Below are 19,670 nucleotides of genomic sequence, written 5' to 3' on the forward strand. Positions count from 1 at the left end.
CAAGCTTGCTTCAGATCGTTGGGACTTTCTCCAGAGGTGATCTGCTCCGAGCGCAAGTCTAGCCCACAGATAGGAAATGTGAAGAAACAGACTATCTTGCTAATGCCGAGACCAAATATAGTAGCATTACTAAATTATTAAACGCTTGAAAGAGTGGAACTTCAACGTGCGGAGGTGCGAGAAGCATTGATCAGGATCCTTGGTAAGAGATTACGTAACTGCGCAAGTGTCAAGACGTTGAGCGGGCAAACGCGACTGCTTAGCGAGCCAAGTTGACGCCGTACATTCATTGTTGCTTGAAACCAAAGTTGTCGAATCTGTCGCCGACATCCCCATTCGAGTTTTACCTTTCGCCTTACTATCGTCGCAGAGTAATTTGCCACACGTTTTGTTCTAGATCTGCATATATCGTTGCTTTGTCGGCATACCGGACGTGCGGTTGTCTGCTTAGCCTCGGGTTCAAGCACATTTCGATCTGGACTCGTTGTAAGATAGACGCGGTCGCAGCATACGGTAACGTCGACACGTTCTTAATACAACTATGTCGTCGAATACATCTCCGCAGGAATCTACTACAACGGGTCCATTTGGGTTTCTTTTGCCCCTGATCAGCTCCTCGAATACACACGTGGGACCCCAAGTGCCGAGTCAAAGAGATCTTATTAACGGTCTTGTCTCTCCATCACCAACGTCTTCTGCATACACAACACCTCCACAGCTCTCAGACTCGCCCGAAGACGACGACGAAGATGACGACGACACTGCCGCTGATATCGACGACGATTTTTCCGATAAGGACGGCATACATGAGCTGGGGTTTAGTGACGATGATGACGAGAGCAGTAGCCAAGCTATGAAGCGCCTACGGATGCACGCGACAAATTTACCCACAGAGTTGGTCCTAGCGGTATTCAGTCATCTTGATTCAGCCGAAGATGTACGGTCTGCGCTGCTCGTATGTAAGGCTTGGGCGCGGTGTGCGGTTGAGTTGTTGTGGTATAGGCCCAACTTGAACACGACACCAGTTCTCCTGAGATTTTTGAAGACGCTGAAAAAGTCGGATGATACGTCAACATTTCCATACGGACGATTTGTGCGCAGATTGAATCTTACGGCTGTGTCTGATCACACGTCAGATCAGATGATGACGTCGATAGCTGATGCATGTTGCGAGTTAGAGCGCCTCACCCTAGCGTCTTGTCGACGACTGACTGATGCCAGTTTAGCGTCAGTGGTGCGCAACAATTCGGGTCTGATTGCCATAGATTTATCGCATGTTGAATTGTTGACAGATGAGACAGTTAAAGCTGTCGCCAGCTCTTGCCGCAAATTGCAGGGATTGAATTTGACAGGATGCAAATTAATAACAGACTACTCTGTTGTTCAGGTTGCGCAAAATTGTAGATATCTGAGGCGATTGAAGTTGCTAGACTGCAACCTAATATCGGACATCTCCATTGCGGCAATAGCGACAAATTGCCAAAACTTGATGGAGCTTGATTTGCAGGGTTGCACATTAGTTCAGGATGAATCAATAACAGCTGCATTCAACAATCTACCAGTACTACGTGAATTTAAGATGGGGTTAAATCCAAATATCACAGACAAAGCTTTTGAAAGTTTTCCGATTGATGGCAGTTTGCAGTTCGACACTTTGCGTATCTTGGATTTGACTGGGTGTGTGGAGATCACAGACGCCACTGTTTTCCGAATTGTTTCATTTTCCCCAAAACTTCGTAATCTCGTGCTTGCGAAGTGTAGTAATATTACGGACAATAGTTTACATCACATCACTAAGCTAGGACGTTCGCTTCACTACTTGCATTTGGGCCACTGCTCACTCATCACAGACGCGGGTGTTTCGCAGCTTGTTAGACACTGTACTCGCATTCGATATATCGACCTCGCATGCTGCATGCAGCTTACCAATAATGCCGTCAATGATCTTGCGACTCTTCCCAAGTTGCGCCGTGTTGGCTTGGTCAAATGCCAGAATATTACGGACCTTGCTATCCATGCGCTTGTCCAGCGACGAACAGTGGGTTTGGAAAATTCGCTGGAACGTGTCCACTTGTCTTACTGTTCCAATCTTACTATTCCGGTATGATATTAGGATTTTAATGTGATCTGGACTTCTAACCTATGTAGGCTATCCATGATCTATTACAAAATTGTCCACGATTAACGCATTTGAGTTTAACTGGCGTCCCAGCATTCATGCGTTCTGATCTCACACAGTACTGCCGCGCCCCACCTGCAGAATTCAACCAACATCAGCAGGCAGTATTTTGTGTGTTCAGCGGTACCGGCGTTGGCCGTCTGCGACAACATTTAGCGCATCTGGCTCGGGAGCAGCAGACCATGATTATTCGAGCACAGCAGCATGCCCAGTTACAGGCACACCTGCACCAACAAGCAATTCATGGGGGGCAGCAGATTCTGCAGCAGCCATTGCTAGCACCAATATTTGGAGATCCGATAATTGGAGCCATGGAAATGGCAGACATTCTAGGTGATGACGTCCTGACTACGGACGTCCCTGCTGGTTCAATCGCAAATCAAATTAATCTTGGGTCGGACCAAACAGAACAGCAGGAGGTCACACCGGTGCCTGGCGATGATATGGACGATATGTACGAAGGAAATTCGGAATAGACTAGCATTGTGACGAAGTCATGAGGATTCCATCCAAATACGAGTAAAATTCGGGTTATGGTCGCTTCGGTTGGTCATTCGGTTAATTTAGCTATAAACATGGGCGGGATGTAATCGAGCAAGTTGTGGTGGATTTATTTGCTGGCGATGAAAAGGTTTTTTTCATACGGATTATCACATTTTGTCGCGTTTTTCGTTGCACATGCTTTGGATTGGATGGAGTTATATAGTTTTGTTGCACCATTACTTTGGTGTGGATCAATTTGTATTGATTTCTTGCTTCTAATGATAATCAATGGCATATATTTATGACAACCTATGAACGAAAACGAGTTTAGATTCCTGAGACCTTTTTAATCAGAGGAGATTTCCATGCTACTTCAATCGTGAATGGCTATTAAAAGTTGACAAGCATAATCCATAATTTGTACAATCATCCGTGTATATCCTACACAACGCCTTGACTACATATATCTTCTAAATCTGATCACCTGCTCATATACACTCAGATTGCAACGCCTCGTTAGCTTTTTATATCCTGCAGAAAGAACCTTCACCACTTTTATAAGACCATAGAATTACACTAAATTACACATCCAAAACTTTTATCAGCCCATATACTATCCAAATTTCTCACAATCAAACATTGTTACTTCAGCGATTGTATAAACGAGTCTAAGTTGTACTCTTCTTCATACTCCTTCTCGTCCCAGAGATCTGACAAACCATGTACCACACTGCGGTCGCCCTTCTTGATAACCTGGCCTTGTTCATCGACCATATCCTCATCCACAGTGACAGCATTCTGGGTCGCAGTCACGGCCGCGGAATCACCGTTGATATTGAACAGATCCAGAATTTGATTGGTGTCCATTGTCGACAACCCAGCATTCTGCTGGTTAACGATCGTGCTCGCAATATTGAGCTTGAATCGCTGGAGGCCCATGATCTTTTCTTCAACTGTGTTACGCGTGATTAGACGATACACATTGACCACTTTCTTCTGTCCGATTCGATGAGCTCGGTCCATAGCTTGGAGATCTTTCATTGGATTCCAGTCATGCTCCACGAATATAACAGTGTCCGCGCCAGTAAGATTGAGACCGAGACCTCCAACATGTGTCGTAAGAAGCAAGACATCAATTGATGGATCAGCATTAAAAGTCTGCACAATATCCTGTCGTTTACGAACATCTGTACTGCCATCAAGGCGCATGTAGCTGACCGTGGGAAGTAACTTCTGAAAAACATCATGCTCGACAATATCCAGCATCTCTTTAAGTTGACAGAATATTAGCGCTCTATGCTGTGAAATTACTCCAGCACCAAGGTCCTCCGGAACGGCAGCAGTGATTGAACTAGTCGTCGCGTCGTTGACGCCAATACCGCAGTCCAAAAGGAGTGCGTGCAAAGCGCCAAGCTTCGGAGCATGGGCAATATCACGAAGTTGCCTTTTCTCAGTCGCCAGTTGCCTGGTAACCTTGTCATACTGCGGATGCTTGGGATTGAGCACCAAAGCCGGATGATCACAAAGTTTGCGCATGTATTGCAGTGCTTGGAAAATATGCTGCTTATTCTCCTTACCAGCAGAACTAACCTCGGTCTGGACAGACTTCTTTTGCTTCTTTGCGAAATCTTCGTAGAGTTGTTTTTGCAGATCGGACAAATCACAGTAATAATCCTGGATAATCTTTGGCGGCAGGTCCGACAGTACATCCTCTTTCAAACGACGAAGCAAGAACGGCAAGACTTGCTTATGCAACGCTTCGAGAGCCAATGCGCCAGCCTCTTGCTCTTTTGACGAGCTCTTGCTGTTTCTGCTCTGCGTGATAGGCTTCGAGAAGCGGTCATTGAAAACCTTTTCGGTACCAAGAAATCCAGGCATGAGGAAATCAAATAGCGACCACAGCTCCAAAACATTGTTCTGGATCGGCGTACCGGATAAAATAAGTCGGTGGTCTGCAGCGATACACTTTACGGCCTTTGTCAGCTTCGAGCTAGCATTCTTGATGATATGACCTTCGTCCAAAATACAGTAACACCAGTTCTGTGCCGTCACTACATCGACGTCGTTTCTGCAAATATCGTAAGACGTAATAACGACATCTGCGCTGGCGAATTGGCTGGCTATGCCCGACCGCTGGTATGGATTACCCACGTACACCAGAACCTTTAAAAATGGGGCATAGGTGTGAAGCTCATGTTCCCAATGGCCTGTCAGAGTTGGGGGACACACGACTAATGAAGGCAAAGGCCGAGTTTCCACACTATGAGTGCGTTCATGCTCTTCGGCGCGAAGGTGGTGATCGCTAGCAACAATACAAATAGTTTGAAGAGTCTTACCAAGACCCATATCGTCGCACAGAATACCATGGAGATGGTACTTATTCAAAAAAGCAAGCCAGTTGACACCCTCCTGCTGATATTTGCGAAGATCGGCTTTAATTGCGACAGGAAGTGTGAATGATTCGACTTTGCCGGGATCCAACATTTGAGAAATAAACTTGCGTTCACGGTCACGGCCCTCAAGAAGCGACGGAGGGAGACCAGGGGGATCCGGAATACCAGCCTTGTAAACGGTCAATCGTGTCCATCAATAGAAACACTTAACACAACATACCTCCAGCGGAACTAACTTAATCAGCTGAGCAAACGTAGTTGTTGCAAGTAATCTAATATCATTGTCCGAATCACTCATTCTCCCTAAAATCGGGACAATCAAGAACACAACGTATGGTAAGATACCCGCCTCCATCACATGTACAAGATGGTAAACACATTCAACCGCACCTTGCCTGCACTTCAGGTCAAGCGCATTGTTGAACATGGGCAAAATATTCTCCACAAGGAATGTCATACCCTTAACCTTCATGACACTGCACACCGTAGCAAAGCACTTGGCAGCAGCATATCTTAGAACCGAGAATGCCGATTCGAGAGCAGTGGCCATCAGCTTGAAATACTCAACAAAGTTATCATGCAAATCTGGATGCAGTTTTGGTAAAAGCGCACGAAAGACCGACAATCCATCAACAATCTCCTGACCAAGTGTGGATTCAGGCGACTTAATATCGTTTGGCAGAGGCTCTTTCAAGGCCAAAAGCGGACTAATCATGCATTCCTTGAGTTTCGGCACCTTCTCGAACAGTTTTGATCCGAACATTTCGGCTAGTGTTTCAAGTGCTGTCTTCGCACCACGACGTTTTGTTCGAGCTTTCTTTGCTTCCCGTTGGTACGCGATCAAATCCTTTGGATCCCGTCTGTCTTCTTCCTTACGCAACGACAGTATAGCATTTTCGAGCTTCTCGTGGAGGTGGAACTCAGGAACCTCCGCAGTATCAACACAGAGGAACGCGCACAAATTCTTGATTATTTTGTCAGAAGCTCCAATCTTTCCACGGTCCGCACAGAGCTGTACCAGCAAGGCAACAGATGCAGCAGAACGCCTTTGCAAATGGAAATTTTCTTCCTCCTTGACGCAGTCCATCAAATTGCGAATGACCGGGTTCAACTTCTTCGGTAAGCTTGAGAGTAGCGAGACATAAGCACCAGCGACTGCAGCAGCTGTCCTGATCTGTCGTAGCTCAATAGCTTCCTTCGCATCGTCAATCGCGATTCTCAAACTATCCTGAGCATGCTTCAATGGATCAGCAACAGCGAATCGATATGACGCCTGCATGCTCTTGCGAAGTCTCTCGATATCAGAACCCAATATACGCTCGGCGTCAGCAAGACTGAAAGCGTCTGGACCAGCGTCCGCTTCCCCTTGCACGACAACAGCCAGCCGCGGGAGCTTATGTGGTGACACTCGACCGACGTCAACGAAAACATTGAGTAGTGCCTGCGCCTGTGTGCGGACGACTTTGAGATATGGCGCGATATCCTGATATATAATATCTGTTGTAACGGCATTCAACATATCGGACAGCTTTGGCGCAAAGTAGGATTTCAATTCCGACTGGCCCTTCACATACGACCCATATTCCTCCAAAATCATGGCAGCGATCTGCCTTGACGTGGAGTACGGGGCAGAAGGAGAAACCGGCACACTAGCAGACCCCAGGTATGACTCCAAGACATTTTGGAAAGTCATAATGTTACTGTCTGGCCAGAGACTCATTGCGTAACCCGTTGCCTTCGCGCCAGCAATCTTCATTCGTATCATGGCTTCCATTCCAATAAGTTCGACGTCACCCAACAACACAGGGCTGTCGATGTTATGCGTAGTCACAAGTGGTTCTTCCTTCTTTTCTGAACGTCTACGTCGTTTGGGTGGAGGTCCATCGGAAGCACCGTTTGACGATCCATTGTGTCCGATGCCTGCGGCCGTCGTTGCCGCGGGATTCAGAGCAGCGAATGTAGCACCAGAAGGACGGAGGAAAAGCGACGTGTCCATAGGAAAGGTATTGCGATTGACGCCGATAGGTGTCATGAGAAGTGTTAACAATGGAGAGACGTGGGAACTAAAAGCTTCGGCGACCTTTGTCTCGCCTTGAATTGAGAGTTTATCAGACAGCGCTTTGAACACCTCAAGGGACAGGTTCAGAACGCCCTATGAGCATTTTAGTAGGCATAACCAGGTCTTGACAAAGATCGTAAGACTTACCTCATTCTGTTCAACGAGTAAGTTCTGGAACACTAATCTTAACGCTTTTCCATCCACCCACTCACTGGCCTCTACGCCTTCAATATTCAAGAATGTCAATAATGCACGCAGAACAGCTCTTCGAACACTTGAAATGGAATGTCTCAAGAATGGATATAATCGCGGTACAAGCATGGCGAAGGACATTGACGAATCTGTCGTTGCGTTGACCTTCATCTGCTCTAGAACCTGCGGAAACGAGCACAGCTTGGCAAGAAGGTCCATCACGCTTCCTGTACTGGCACTCAAATCATCCTTGAGGTTAGCAAGACAATCCCAGACGACCTCAATAAGCTTGTCCACAGATCGTGGACGCAGAACGACAAATTCAGATGCAATGGGAACCAGCGTAGCAGCACTCACGGCGCGGACATCATCATCTTGCTCATCAAGGCCGTGCATGACACATTCGACCACTCCGTCCAGGAGACCTCTTTCGCTACCGTCGTCGAATAGTAGATCCTTTCGTACGGCCACAAGATACCTCAGACCAAGCATACCTCCATGACAGGCCTCCCAGATAGGAAACGAGATATCGAACTTGTTCTGCATAACAAGGTCATAAAGGACTTTGTAAGTACTCAACACCGTGTCTTTCGGCAAATGCAGTAATAGAGCACCTAGCGTCTGAGCAACAGACTCTCTAATCGGCGCAACGACCTGGTCAGACACGAAATCACCAAATCTGTCGAGTGCAAATACACAGCATATCCGACAAGCAAGATCCTCGAGCCATGCCTTATTCAGTCGATCATTGACTTTCCGAGGCTTGCCGACAATTCGACCGGCACCAGCTCCATGTACTCGGATGATTTCTCGCAATCCACTGGCAGCACCATGTCGTGTTTCCCAAGCTTCATCAAAAAGATCAACCATAAGAAGTTCCGCGAGTCCTTCAAATGGCCATACTTGTCCGGCAGCCGCAGTCTGAATTGCGCTAGAAGGATTCGGTGGGGCTTTGTGCTCAACCACTACACGATCAGGCTGAGCTTGGGGGGTCACAGAAAAGTAATCCTGAGCTATATAACTTAGTCAGTGGCAATTACAGAAATACAAGAACAACACTTTTAAGCGAACCTTGAGTTGGCTTGTCTGCCGGTGTCGGTGCTTCAAATGAAGCGAGCTTTCGCGATGCAGTGCTGGATGAAAGATCTACCGATCGGACTCTGCAGATATAGATGAATACAACATAACGGTACAAACAAAGAAAATAAACAAACCTGTTGCTTTGATTCTTGGCGTCAGCTTTGGCTTTTCGCTTCGCCATGGCACGCACACGAGAACTCAGCCCACTATTATCCTCTGCCGGTGACTGTGCATCTGGAGTCTTGAGTGGTTGGGCTCCATATGATTGTGAATACTGCACTTGACCAGGCGTAGGGGGTACGCCAGGAGTTTTGGCACCAGGAGTCTGAGGCGCGAAGTCTTGTGCAGTGACAATATCCTCCATGTACTCGCCACCAAGACCAAGACGAGCAGCAACATTCCGCTTCTGCAGAGCAAGTCTTTCGGCAGGATCTAGATCAGCAAGCGAAAAATCATATTCGCGGCCACCGCTCCCTAAGAGCTTCATTCCGTTCTTCAGGACAGTACCAATGTCTAACGTCGCAAAAGTAAGAAGTCCCTCATCTTCGTCAGGCGATGATAAATCACCTGAAGACACCTTGAGAGGTTCTGTTCTTATTTTCGCAAGTCGACCCTTGATATCACTGAGATCGTCCTCTTTTTTGATAAATTCGGACGCCAGTGGCAGGGGAGGATAAAACGATGGCGTTTTAGTGGGTGGTGCAGGTCGGCTTTCTTCCTTGACATTGCCTAGAGGCACTTCCTCCAGCTTTACATCTAATATTTCATCCTCCTCCTTGATATCTGCATCCTCAGCTCTGAAGTCACTTGTGTTGGGATCCCATCTTTCTGTGTTGTCAGCGATACCGCCTAACGCGCGGGCAGCAGCAACACGTGTATCCCATTTTTGTGATCGTAGGTAAGGGAAGACACGACCGAGAAGATTATAGAGTTCGTCGGGGTGGGCCTTCTGGACATCGGCGATTTGGTCTGCGGCGGTGTTTCGAACCAGCTGCGTCGAGCCTGTGTCGAGTAGCGAGACGAGACGATCAAGCCTAACCAATAAGTAAATTTCTACAAGTGTCACAAAGCAATATAACGAACCTCGACATGACTATTTATCTAGGACCGTGGTCCTAATCGGATCCGACAAACATACACACAGGACTGGGAACGCGCGTGCACCAACGCGTGGGAACAACGCGCTATCACGTGTAGATAGCAACAGATAGTTAGGGCTGCAAATGCGACAAAACTTGCGCGGATATGCCTGGTTGCGGGCGGGCGAGCGCGCGGGTTGGGTTGGATGTTTATATACTTTTGCACGTCGAACGGACCGACGCACACGCCCTGTTTGGCGCGGAAGCCCGCAGTCTCTTTCTCAATTTCCACACTCTTTGCCGGCATCAACCGTAGATGACAGCGCTTACTGAGATTCACCAGCAGCTGTTCGTAGTGTTTTATCACCACGTATAATGATGGCTAATTATTGCGTAATTTTGTTGCCGTCGGTGATGCTTCGGATGGAATTGTCGGAACAACTTGCGTCAAGCCACAAGTATTTTCACAGCTAGAGAACACCTTCCCAGAAATAAGGTTTATGCGCTAGTCCATATACGTGCTAGCCCCGCGTCGCTTTTGGCTTCGCTGCGGCGCGTTACCCTAACCCTCTCCTTCCATAAGTGCGCTAAGCCTCCTTGATCGTCCATTATTATTCGTGAATTATTTCAAGCGGCACAGAGCTAGCTAGATAAAAGGTCGAAGACTCGCAGTATTGAAATATTATTAGCAAGTTCGTAGTTATTTCGCCAGGTGGCGCACTATGGCTGCGTAAGGCGTAGGCGGCCCTTGATAGCTACCGGAAAGCTAAGGCAAAGATTCTATTATTCAGGCTGGCGTTGTCAGAAGAACAGCCTCTGTTCTAAATAACGTTCACTATGTATCTCTTCGTCCCGAATGTTTTGTTGCCACGTTATAATTCAGAATCCTCCACTCTCGACATTGACAGGGTTGATGGACGATAGGCTTAGTGCTTTATGCAACGCTTATGCAGCTCACTACTGAACGTTTGCGGCTGTACGTGCGGAGGCATGAGTCCGGTCCCCGCCGAGGAGACATCGCCCCGCGTCGCGAGCAATAGCCTACGCTGCACTTGTCCAGCAGCAACACCAGGCGAGAACCCCCGAGACTCTCGCTCGCGTATCGCAACAGCAGTCACCACAGACTGGCAATTTCAGCACAGTGCTGTCGGTATATTTCTACTCATTTCGTCTCGGTATTTTGCGCCGGATTCGCCATGGCACATGCATATGCTGCTGGTCCTGGACAACAACAATACGTTGTGCAGCCACAAGCTGTTTACCCCCAATACGTCGTGCCGCAGAAGCAGGCCCACCATATGCGTTATACCAATGGCAGTGATCTCGTTGTCCCGCCTGGTACATATCCTCCGGGGACACCATTAGTGGTCGGCTCACACAACGTCACAATTGAGCGGTACTTGTCCGAGGGTATGTGGTGAGATCCGTGTGATCTTCGTACAGAGGGTGTATCAACCTAAACAGGAACTTCGCTGACATCCATAATTTCAGGCGGATTTGCCCATGTTTACGTTGTCCGACTGGATCGCAATGTAAATGGAACTGATATCGCTGTCTTGAAGCGAGTGGCTGTACCTGATAGGGAGAGCCTAGGCACCTTACGAACAGAAGTTGACACTATGGTACGTCCACTCTTTGTGCTTTCATGAGATACTGGTTTACTAAGATTGAGTTGGTATAGAGGCGTCTCAAAGGGCATAGATGTGTCGTTAGTTACATTGATTCGCATGCATCGCATCTTAAGACCGGTGAATACGAAGTCTTCTTGCTAATGGAATATTGCTCTGGTGCGTCACACTCGAAGATTGCTGCTTGCGCACGCGAAAGTCAAATTCTGACATTATATGCTCTGGTTTATAGGTGGCGGTCTAATAGATTTCATGAATACTCGCCTGCAGGATCGGTTCACTGAAAGCGAAATATTAAACATTTTTAGCGATGTCGTTGAGGGTGTAGCTTGCATGCATTATCTGGAGCCGCCCCTGATACACCGAGATCTAAAGGTTGAGAATGTGTTAATATCAGGAAATGGACGCTACAAGGTTTGCGATTTTGGATCGTCTTCTGGTGTTATCGGGCCTGGTATGACTGGCGGGGAATGCAGGAAGATCGAGGATGATATTCAGCGGCACACTACGATGCAGTATCGATCCCCTGAGATGGTGGATGTGTACAGGCGCCTTCCAATTGATGAGAAATCAGATATATGGGCGTTGGGAGTTTTGCTGTACAAGCTGTGCTATTACACCACCCCGTTTGAGGAACATGGACAATTAGCAATTTTGAATGCAACGTTCAGCTTTCCGCCGCATCCCCCGTATTCAGAACGGATCAAGAGGCTGATATCTGTAATGCTGCGGGAGAACCCCCGCGATCGGCCGAATATTTATCTGGTGTTGAAGGAGGTGTGCTCTATGCGTGGAGTCGATATCCCCATCAAAGATGTATGCCTCCGTCTCGTTATCTATGTTGCGTCTTTTGTTAACATTTATTGCAGAAATATACCTATCGCGTGGACGAGGATCGACGACGGATGCCACCACCCAATACCGCATCAACAAAACAGCAAGCCGCTGGGTTGGTCAACGTGATTAAATACGAGAAGCAATTTCCTCAGCAAAATACAATCCCTGACATTAAGCCAATGCGGCGCGGGCGCATCCCGCCACCTTCCCAGCAGCCATCACAATCCACCGATCAGCCCCCTCCACAACCTAAACGACCTCAACTCGTGCCGTCCGAGTCAGAGTCAGACCAACGTCCATCCTACTTGCCACCGCCATCGCCATCACCATCACCGCCTAATTCTGCAGATATTGACGATGCAGGTGTTGTCATCTCCAGACGCTTCCCTTCGATTGAGAACATTGATCGGAGAATGACACCTCGACTGCAACCTTCACAATATGGTCAGGATAGCAGTCCAGAGAGGTCGCGAAAGTCGCTTGATCAGTCACAGCCGTCACAGCCACCTTTGCCGGCGCGTCCGAGCTTCGAAAGTGACCGTTCGCTGTCGGGTGTTAGCATTTCACCCCTTCAACAACCACAGCCTCAGAGACCAGTAATGGTCTCGACGGGCGTAATGACTTCGCCCGAAATTCTCCAGCGTCGAGAATTTTCGGGTGGTCTTCATTCTCGATCACAAACGTCATATCCGATACTATCAACTGAGGAAATGTCGCGCTCATCTTCCAATTCGCGACCAAGCTCACGGTCCGAATATGCGCCGATTCGCGCTCCTTCTCGGGGCGTCACACCAATATCGTCACGACGAGCTTCGGTGGAGATTAACGCCGGATCCAGATCTAGCAGCTTTTTGTTCCCACGTCGCCCACCTTCTACCTCATCCAACTCGGGAAAAGCTCGGCCCGTCAGCATGTTTTTAGATTCAAGTATGGACTTTCTGCGAAGCATTGGCAGTCGCAGTGGACCGGCAAGCCCGACCGGGTCAGTGCATTCAGCTTATGAATCTAACCTGCGTCCGTCTGCTACTGGCCAATCTCAGGTCACCGACCATGTCGAATCCAATGTGGAATTCCTAAAGTCGTTAGACATGGGCGGTTCCAGGGTCATGGATAACGGATCGAAGTCCACACTGCCGTCCGCCACTCCACAGGCTGGACTTGAGAAGCGGAGTATCAGCGTTGGCTCGACCATGTATAAGCATGGAAAAAAGCCGAGCGTGTCTGAAAAATTGTCAGGCAAATTTGGTGATGCGTTTCGAAAGTTCGAGCAGCAATCTACGGGGTCGGGTTGTAGGACGCCGAGTCCTGACAAGAAAAGGGACAGCTTCAAGTTTCGTCGGACTTCTTCAGTTAAGCTTTTTGGACGGAGCACGTCGAGCGGTAAGCGAGCACAGACTCCTACGGATATCCGCGAGAATCCGAGTGTTAGTAGTACGAATATAGTGGCCTCTGACACAAGTGGATCCTGGGAAGTCAAGTCAGACGACATTCCCTCTCCTGTTCGTGATGTAATTGAGCAAAGAATTGTCTCCCAAGGTCGGGTGAAGGAGCCAGCCGAAGAACCTGGACCTAGATTACCTACTCGTCCGGCAGCTGATGTGCAAACACCTAAACCCGCCCGTCCTTCGCTAGATAATGTCCGTTCAGGAATTAAGGAATTAACACCAATGTCTGCTCGTCCATCATTGGCCAGCGTGCGCTCGGTATCACCAGAAAAGCCATTTGTGCCAGTCAAGTCGCCAAATATTGCCACCAAGGCAGAGCCGCGTATTGCGGCCATCAAACCTGTACCGGCGTCGGTACCAACGGCAGCACCCACACGCAGACCGCGCGCGACGAGTATTCAGAATCGCGTCCAACAACTGCTGGCTCAGAGCCAGACTACACCAGTCACTCGCACGGCGTCTGGATACGGCCATTATACGGACTTCGAACCAGACATGAGAGACGATCCTGCCAGCAGCTTTAAGCCCTCATCCACAGCCGACGGTATTCTGTATTCGAAAGCTGTCGAGAACCATGACGTCGAGACAGTGCGCATGGGTTCGGATGTCGAACTCGGCGGGCGAGAAGCTAACGAAGAGGGGTATGACGAGGACAAATTCTTGGCACAGGCACGACATAGGACTCATCATAAGTCGTATAGTCAACTGCCGCCGGAATCGCACATGTCGCACTATTCTGTTTCCCAAGTTGAACTTAAATCCAGTGACGCGTCGAAATCTCATTTACCAGAGCACCTTCGTCGCGGCCATGCATCTCACAAATCAGACATGGGGTCCCTGACGATAGACGCCAAGCCGTCTCCACCACCGAAGCCGGCCCAACTACAATCCGCGTCGCCAAAACGCCTGCAAAAGCCGTTACTATCACCTGTGAGTACACCGTCAGTGCAGTCTCCGTATTTGGCCAACGACAGCGATTGGCAGGATGCTTTTATGAAAAGATATCCTAGTCTTTCTGGGCTTGAGCAAGTTGAGGTTAACATTCGCGATATGGACCTTGACACCGTGGAGAGCGATGCCGGTGGATCTGCAAGCTCGAATCACCGACGGCGGGTGGCAGGTAAATCCTGACATACTTCCTTCCTTTCTTACTTATTGCATGGAATAATTTTTGTTTTATTTTCTTTTCGTCCATATATAGTCATATATAGTAGCATTTTGAGCAAATGGGTTTTATTATAGCTTGTGAAGGATGTATATATGGTAATGGTCTGGAGAGCTCGTGGGCAAATTTTTGTGCTTGATTGGCATGTGTCGGTTTGGGCATTTATATGATCTACTTATTACATTTTTGTGGCTTTTAGAATCGTCTAGTGATTTGTCGCAATAATAGCGAGTTGTCGCGTTGTTCCTTATTTTATGCTGGGGACAGTTGGAGCCCTAACCCAATGGTGGCTGGTCTTATTTAAGAGCCGCATGGGTGCTGGGCTGGCACTACTCGTTCTTGAGCGGGAGACTATATTTAAACCGATACATTAACTAGTATTCATTGCCGGTAGATGTGCACATAGCGGAGCGCTGTGTATCTACGCATGAGCCAATGAGATGATTACTCTACGGTGATACGTTTCTGTGTCCTACTATATATCCAATTTATTCTCGACTATGTGTTGAAAATATGGTGTTCTATAGTCAGCGCTCTTAAACTAACACTAGTGACATCCGATGATAGGTCCACTGAACTATTTAATACACCGATGGAAACGTCGACAATCGGCCACCATCAGTGACGAGGACGGACCCGGTTGAATAGCCGCCAGCTGCGGATGCAAGATACAAGATCGCACCGCCCATCTCCTCCTCGCTCCCGGCTCTCCGAAGCGGGATGATTTCACGGGGATATTCGTCCAGATGTATCTTGTTTGCCTCATCGATTTTGTCCTCGCCGCCGCCAGTCATCTGGGAGGGATACATTCCGGGCGCAAGGATATTCACGCGGATGTCGTAGTCGACAAAAAACGTGGCAAGCATTTTGCCAAGATGCATAGTCGCTGCTTTAGAAACGTTATACGTAAACGCGAACGGCGTGATGCGCATGAACCCTCCGATTGAGCCCGTGACGACAACTTGCGAAGTCGGCTTTCCCTTTTCGCGCTTCTTGTTTCCCAAGTCCAGCAGCTCCAAAAACGCGACCGTCGTGAAGAATACGGACGTGACGTTGACATTAAAAGTACGTCCCCAATCCTCCTGGGACTTGTTCATCCAAAACTCCGACAACGACTTCACGTCATTCTTAATCTCTGGCGTGAAATCATTCAACATCTGCGACATCACGCCCGAGTTCACGACAAGGAAATCGACATGCCCGGATTTTTCCTTGATAATGCTTGTAGCGCGGAGAAGATCTTCTTTCGATGTCACGTCGCCTTGCAGGGCGATCATGTTCCCCCGCTTGGAATACAACTTGACCGCATTCTCGAGGACGTTCAGACGCCGGCCGACGATGTATACTATCGCTCCGTTGTTCTCGAGAGCCGTCGCCATCATGAGACCAATACCTAATCTTTGTTAGTTTGAATTGGCCAAAACTGAGCTGAGCTGAGCAAAATACCGGTGCCGCCGCCGGTGACGACGCAGACGAGGCCCTCCACGCTGAACAGGTTGTTAATTCCGAAATCGGTCATGTTGTCAAGTGCGGTCGCAATTGCTCGAGAATCTAAAATAGGATACAGTCGTATTAAACGTTCCCAGCCACCAGAGAGTTGAAATATATGGAGGACGATAAGATAGGGTCCGAGGTGGGGGATGACTCATAAGGTTTTGGCCAAGGCCGGCGCGGCTCGTCGCACCACTGACCATTCGACTTCGGCATTACAGGCCCGCTAACGGAGTTAGGGACGGAAAAAGCTCAACCTCGGCCCGGTATTAGCCAAATGATAAATTCATGGACTCTAATTCCTTGAATATTCACTCTGACGTTGCAATGGCGGAAATAAGGAGATTACAGTGTGTGGAGAGTTTGCGGCGTATACTTTTTGACGGCGAGTTTGCAGAGTAGGGGGAACGGCCGCCCAATGTGGGAGATTGCCGACTTGGCCAGAACCTTGGTTGGTTGATACTGCGCACGCCGAATTTGATTTTTATTGGCCCATGAATTTACGAGCATTTGCCATTCAAACTCTTGCTTGCGAACTTGCTCCAGACGGCAATCAAGGACTCGGATCCTCTGCCGAGGCGAATGCATTAGTCGAGCACTCCAAAGGTGCAGACTTTCAAGTCGCAGTCGCCCGCTACCAATAATAAGGCGATGGTTGATGAGTACAGTCATATGTTTTCTGGGGGAAACAAAAATAAGCAAAACAGTAGATATTTAGAACTGTCGAAGTACATAGCTTAGAATCCGTAGCAAACATAATTTCAGTAAAAGTGAGCCATATATGAACGTCCACTACCTAAACTTTTTCAGCATCGTCCCCCGAGGATGTGATAGAGGTATTAACAACGCCTGCGAACGCAAAGATGTGCATATTAATAAAACATAACTTTTGTTATCCACCGACCTTTTTGCCTCCATAATAATACAACATGGAAATTGGCGCCATGTAAACAAATTACAATAAAAAAGGGACATGCCCTCGTGGCATCGCTCCCGGTCCGGTCGAAAGCGAGGCACGCTGCGGCGAATGAATACGATGAAATGACATAAACGAATAACTCCAGATCTATATCCCATTGACCTAACCAATCTATCTAACGAGATTCTTGGTACGAAAGTGTCCAGTGCCGCGTGCGCGAAGCTCGACATAGCCAGCATGACGATCCAAACACAGACAAAGTTCGCTTAACTGTTCAATGATGCGGCTGAGATGCTGGTGTTGGTTGAGAAGTATGCTGCTGTGGCGGTGGAGGTGGCGGCACAGGTTGCACTAAAGGTGTAGACGGCATCATTTGCGGTTGGACCATCTGGTACTGCCCTTGCAAGTGCATCTGAGCCATCTGCGCCTGCATCTGCGGTGTAGAACCATATCTGTATGGCAGCTGACCTACACCAGCAGGAGTCATGATCTGAAGACCTTGAAACTGTGCCTGCATGTTCTGGAACGCAGGCGACACACTCATCGCCGGTCCGCCCCAGTAAGTACTTACTGGGATACCGTTGTCGTACACAGCATTGTAATTGTAATGTGACTGTTGATTGACATGGTCCTTCTTGCTGCCTTTTCCGCTGCCGTATCCGCCATGACCGTAACCGTTATTCTTTGCGCCAGGCGACGACAAGCCCGAGGACGAAGCCGATGCCTCCCCAGATAACGCAGACGACTGATGAGCAGCGGAGTGAGGCGCCCGCGTTTCAGGGTACCGATCTAGTCGGACGGTCAATATGCGACCCTCAAACTCAACTCCGTTAAATACGTCAATGGCATGCTGGGCGTCTTCCTCAGTTTCAAAGATCGCAATCGCGAAACCACGTGATTGACCCTCGGTGTTGTTAATAATGTCTACCCGGGCAACTTTACCGGCTGATTGTACGAATTCTTTGAGATCCCGCCATTCAGAATTGAATGGAATATTGCCGATGAAAACTTTCCGCTTGTCGACCGTCTGATGACCACGGTGATGGTGATAATTCTGAGGGAACTCAGAGAATGATGCAAGAGATGGAGAAGATGATGCGGCCTGTGGGTGGTAGAATTCGCCAGGGTATTGGCCAAAAAACTGGACGGGCATGGCAGTGGATGGCGGAATAGCAAAGTGCATCTGGGACCCAACCTGTCCAGTAGAGTTGCTAGACATTGGAGGCGTAGAATGCATTCGGGATCGGGATTGCTGAGGCGGTTGCATTGGCTGCATATTCGGTGATTGTCCTTGTGTTGCCAAGGGAGGTATGACGGGCTGTTGAAACACCATGGGGGCGAAGGCAGGAGCCAGCGGCTGTGTAGCCGAAGGGTGTGGGACTACTACTGAGGGCGACATCAAGGCTGCAGAGAGCGTCCGTGTATGCCATTCATATCCGTCCAAGAATTCTGATCTGTTAATAGTGATCGGAAAGAAAGATTAGTCGCATTTGTACTTACGAACAGTCTTTAGTGCAGTCTCACGACCCCGCACTGTTATGGTACCTACGCCGTGTGATCTCTTGTTGTTGTTGTCGACAGTGAAGACCTCGGATCGGACGATGAGGTGGTTCGGGATGATCTCCTTGACGAGATCCTTGAGTTCCTGCCAGCGTACAACATAAGGAAGCTAATAAAGGAGAATCGTCAGGAAACTAAATACAGGTCGAACAGCGAGCAGTAGGCGAATCGTAACATACGTTAGATACCGAGATCACAAAGTGGCCTGACTCGTTCTGAGGAGCGACAGGTTGCGGCATCGGCACGGGAAGACCCTGCATAGCAGCCAAACTTGCCAGCTGCGGTCGTTGGTATAGTTGTTGGGCAACTGCGATCTGCTGTTGGTGCTGCTGGCGCTTTGGGTAGGAATCGTGAGTTCGTTGTCCGCCCGAGAGACCGTTCTGCGACGGGCTTGAAGTTGACTGTGACTCGGGATCAGGAAATGCAGGCGGTTGATTTGAGGTCATGGACGAGGCTTGACTGGATGAGATCGATGTGGCTTGTGATTCCGAGGATGATATTAGCGCTGGAGGGGATGAGGACGCGACGACGATAGGCGAAGGGTGTGCAGTGGTAGCATTCGCGTCAAGCGCGTCGGCCGACATTGAGAGTGAGGACGAGGAGATATTGAATGAATTGGAAGAGTGGGGATTGAGCGAATTTGAGGAGACTATTGTCAATGTTGGAGTAGGAGTGCTGTCCATCTGCCGGGACTTTGCAGGCGAAGGGGTCGCGGGGCTAGATCTAGACATACCGTCAATTCGGTCGACCGCTTAGAGAGCGAGTGCGTATGGGTGTGTCGACGGTGACGTTGAGTAGATGTATCGGAGAGAACAGAACAATAATGGGTGGAATGCGAGCGGATAGAAGACGATTGTTTGGATAGGGAGGAATGGGTTAATGTGGGGGCGACAAGGAAGGAGTGTGTGCGTCGCATCCACACTCGCAGCAGCACAACTCCGCCGTCCACAGCCTCCCAAGGCTCCCAACAGTCTATCAAATCGCGTGGTCGTCGCTCTGCAAATCCTGATCTACAAAGATCTCCGCATACAGCATATTTACTAATTACGTGCCGAGGCATTTGTTTATAAGTGCACTGCGATCAATGTCCACTAATGGCTGCACCGGGCTCTCGTCGATTCAAGGGGTGCGGCTGCCAGCCACTGACGCGCTCACTCCGC

At 48.8% G+C, this 19,670-nt stretch overlaps 5 protein-coding genes across 5 annotated transcripts; 2 read left to right on the forward strand and 3 right to left on the reverse strand.

The window, feature by feature from the left end:
* The first annotated feature begins 295 nt into the window (after window positions 1-295).
* On the forward strand, window positions 296-2,972 carry POJ06DRAFT_247036 (uncharacterized protein). The gene is made up of 2 exons (XM_056186860.1): window positions 296-2,101; window positions 2,149-2,972. The coding sequence occupies exons 1-2, from the start codon at window positions 542-544 to the stop codon at window positions 2,653-2,655; spliced, it is 2,067 nt and encodes a 688-aa protein (XP_056046708.1). The 5' UTR covers window positions 296-541; the 3' UTR covers window positions 2,656-2,972.
* On the reverse strand, window positions 2,953-9,637 carry POJ06DRAFT_299510 (uncharacterized protein). The gene is made up of 5 exons (XM_056190687.1): window positions 9,470-9,637; window positions 8,378-9,420; window positions 7,262-8,319; window positions 5,276-7,207; window positions 2,953-5,224 (listed from the first exon to the last, which is right to left on the reverse strand). Exons 1-5 carry the CDS (start codon window positions 9,475-9,477, stop codon window positions 3,305-3,307), a joined length of 5,961 nt encoding a protein of 1,986 aa, XP_056046709.1. The 5' UTR covers window positions 9,478-9,637; the 3' UTR covers window positions 2,953-3,304.
* A 1,126-nt stretch (window positions 9,638-10,763) lies between these two features.
* POJ06DRAFT_192684 (kinase-like domain-containing protein) lies at window positions 10,764-12,056 on the forward strand (the record flags this gene model as incomplete). Its single annotated transcript, XM_056184886.1, has 4 exons — window positions 10,764-10,875; window positions 10,957-11,087; window positions 11,147-11,252; window positions 11,326-12,056. The coding sequence occupies 4 exons, from the start codon at window positions 10,764-10,766 to the stop codon at window positions 12,054-12,056; spliced, it is 1,080 nt and encodes a 359-aa protein (XP_056046710.1).
* Window positions 12,057-15,121: 3,065 nt separating this feature from the next.
* On the reverse strand, window positions 15,122-16,059 carry POJ06DRAFT_266117 (uncharacterized protein; the record flags this gene model as incomplete). Its single annotated transcript, XM_056189131.1, has 2 exons — window positions 15,122-15,933; window positions 15,987-16,059. 2 exons carry the CDS (start codon window positions 16,057-16,059, stop codon window positions 15,122-15,124), a joined length of 885 nt encoding a protein of 294 aa, XP_056046711.1.
* A 904-nt stretch (window positions 16,060-16,963) lies between these two features.
* POJ06DRAFT_66247 (uncharacterized protein) lies at window positions 16,964-19,533 on the reverse strand. Its single transcript, XM_056191359.1, has 3 exons — window positions 18,690-19,533; window positions 18,451-18,619; window positions 16,964-18,399 (listed from the first exon to the last, which is right to left on the reverse strand). The coding sequence occupies exons 1-3, from the start codon at window positions 19,239-19,241 to the stop codon at window positions 17,225-17,227; spliced, it is 1,896 nt and encodes a 631-aa protein (XP_056046712.1). The 5' UTR covers window positions 19,242-19,533; the 3' UTR covers window positions 16,964-17,224.
* Between the last annotated feature and the right edge of the window lie 137 nt (window positions 19,534-19,670).

Source organism: Lipomyces tetrasporus (genome assembly GCF_029532465.1).
Source record: "Lipomyces tetrasporus strain NRRL Y-64009 chromosome Unknown POJ06scaffold_2, whole genome shotgun sequence".
NCBI lineage: Eukaryota > Fungi > Ascomycota > Lipomycetes > Lipomycetales > Lipomycetaceae > Lipomyces > Lipomyces tetrasporus.

What these genes read in the sequence shown, in the direction of transcription:
- POJ06DRAFT_66247 (XM_056191359.1), bottom strand. Translation starts at nt 19,241, where the DNA reads ATGTCTAGATCTAGCCCCGCGACCCCTTCGCCTGCAAAGTCCCGGCAG. An exon ending in TTGTGATCTCGGTATCTAAC is followed by an intron (nt 18,620 to 18,689) that starts GTATGTTACGAT and finishes CTCCTTTATTAG; the next exon opens with CTTCCTTATGTTGTACGCTG. An exon ending in GACTGCACTAAAGACTGTTC is followed by an intron (nt 18,400 to 18,450) that starts GTAAGTACAAAT and finishes TTAACAGATCAG; the next exon opens with AATTCTTGGACGGATATGAA.
- POJ06DRAFT_299510 (XM_056190687.1), bottom strand. An exon ending in GGCAGACAAGCCAACTCAAG is followed by an intron (nt 8,320 to 8,377) that starts GTTCGCTTAAAA and finishes TAAGTTATATAG; the next exon opens with CTCAGGATTACTTTTCTGTG. An exon ending in TACTCGTTGAACAGAATGAG is followed by an intron (nt 7,208 to 7,261) that starts GTAAGTCTTACG and finishes AAATGCTCATAG; the next exon opens with GGCGTTCTGAACCTGTCCCT.
- POJ06DRAFT_247036 (XM_056186860.1), top strand. Translation starts at nt 542, where the DNA reads ATGTCGTCGAATACATCTCCGCAGGAATCTACTACAACGGGTCCATTT. An exon ending in GTTCCAATCTTACTATTCCG is followed by an intron (nt 2,102 to 2,148) that starts GTATGATATTAG and finishes TAACCTATGTAG; the next exon opens with GCTATCCATGATCTATTACA.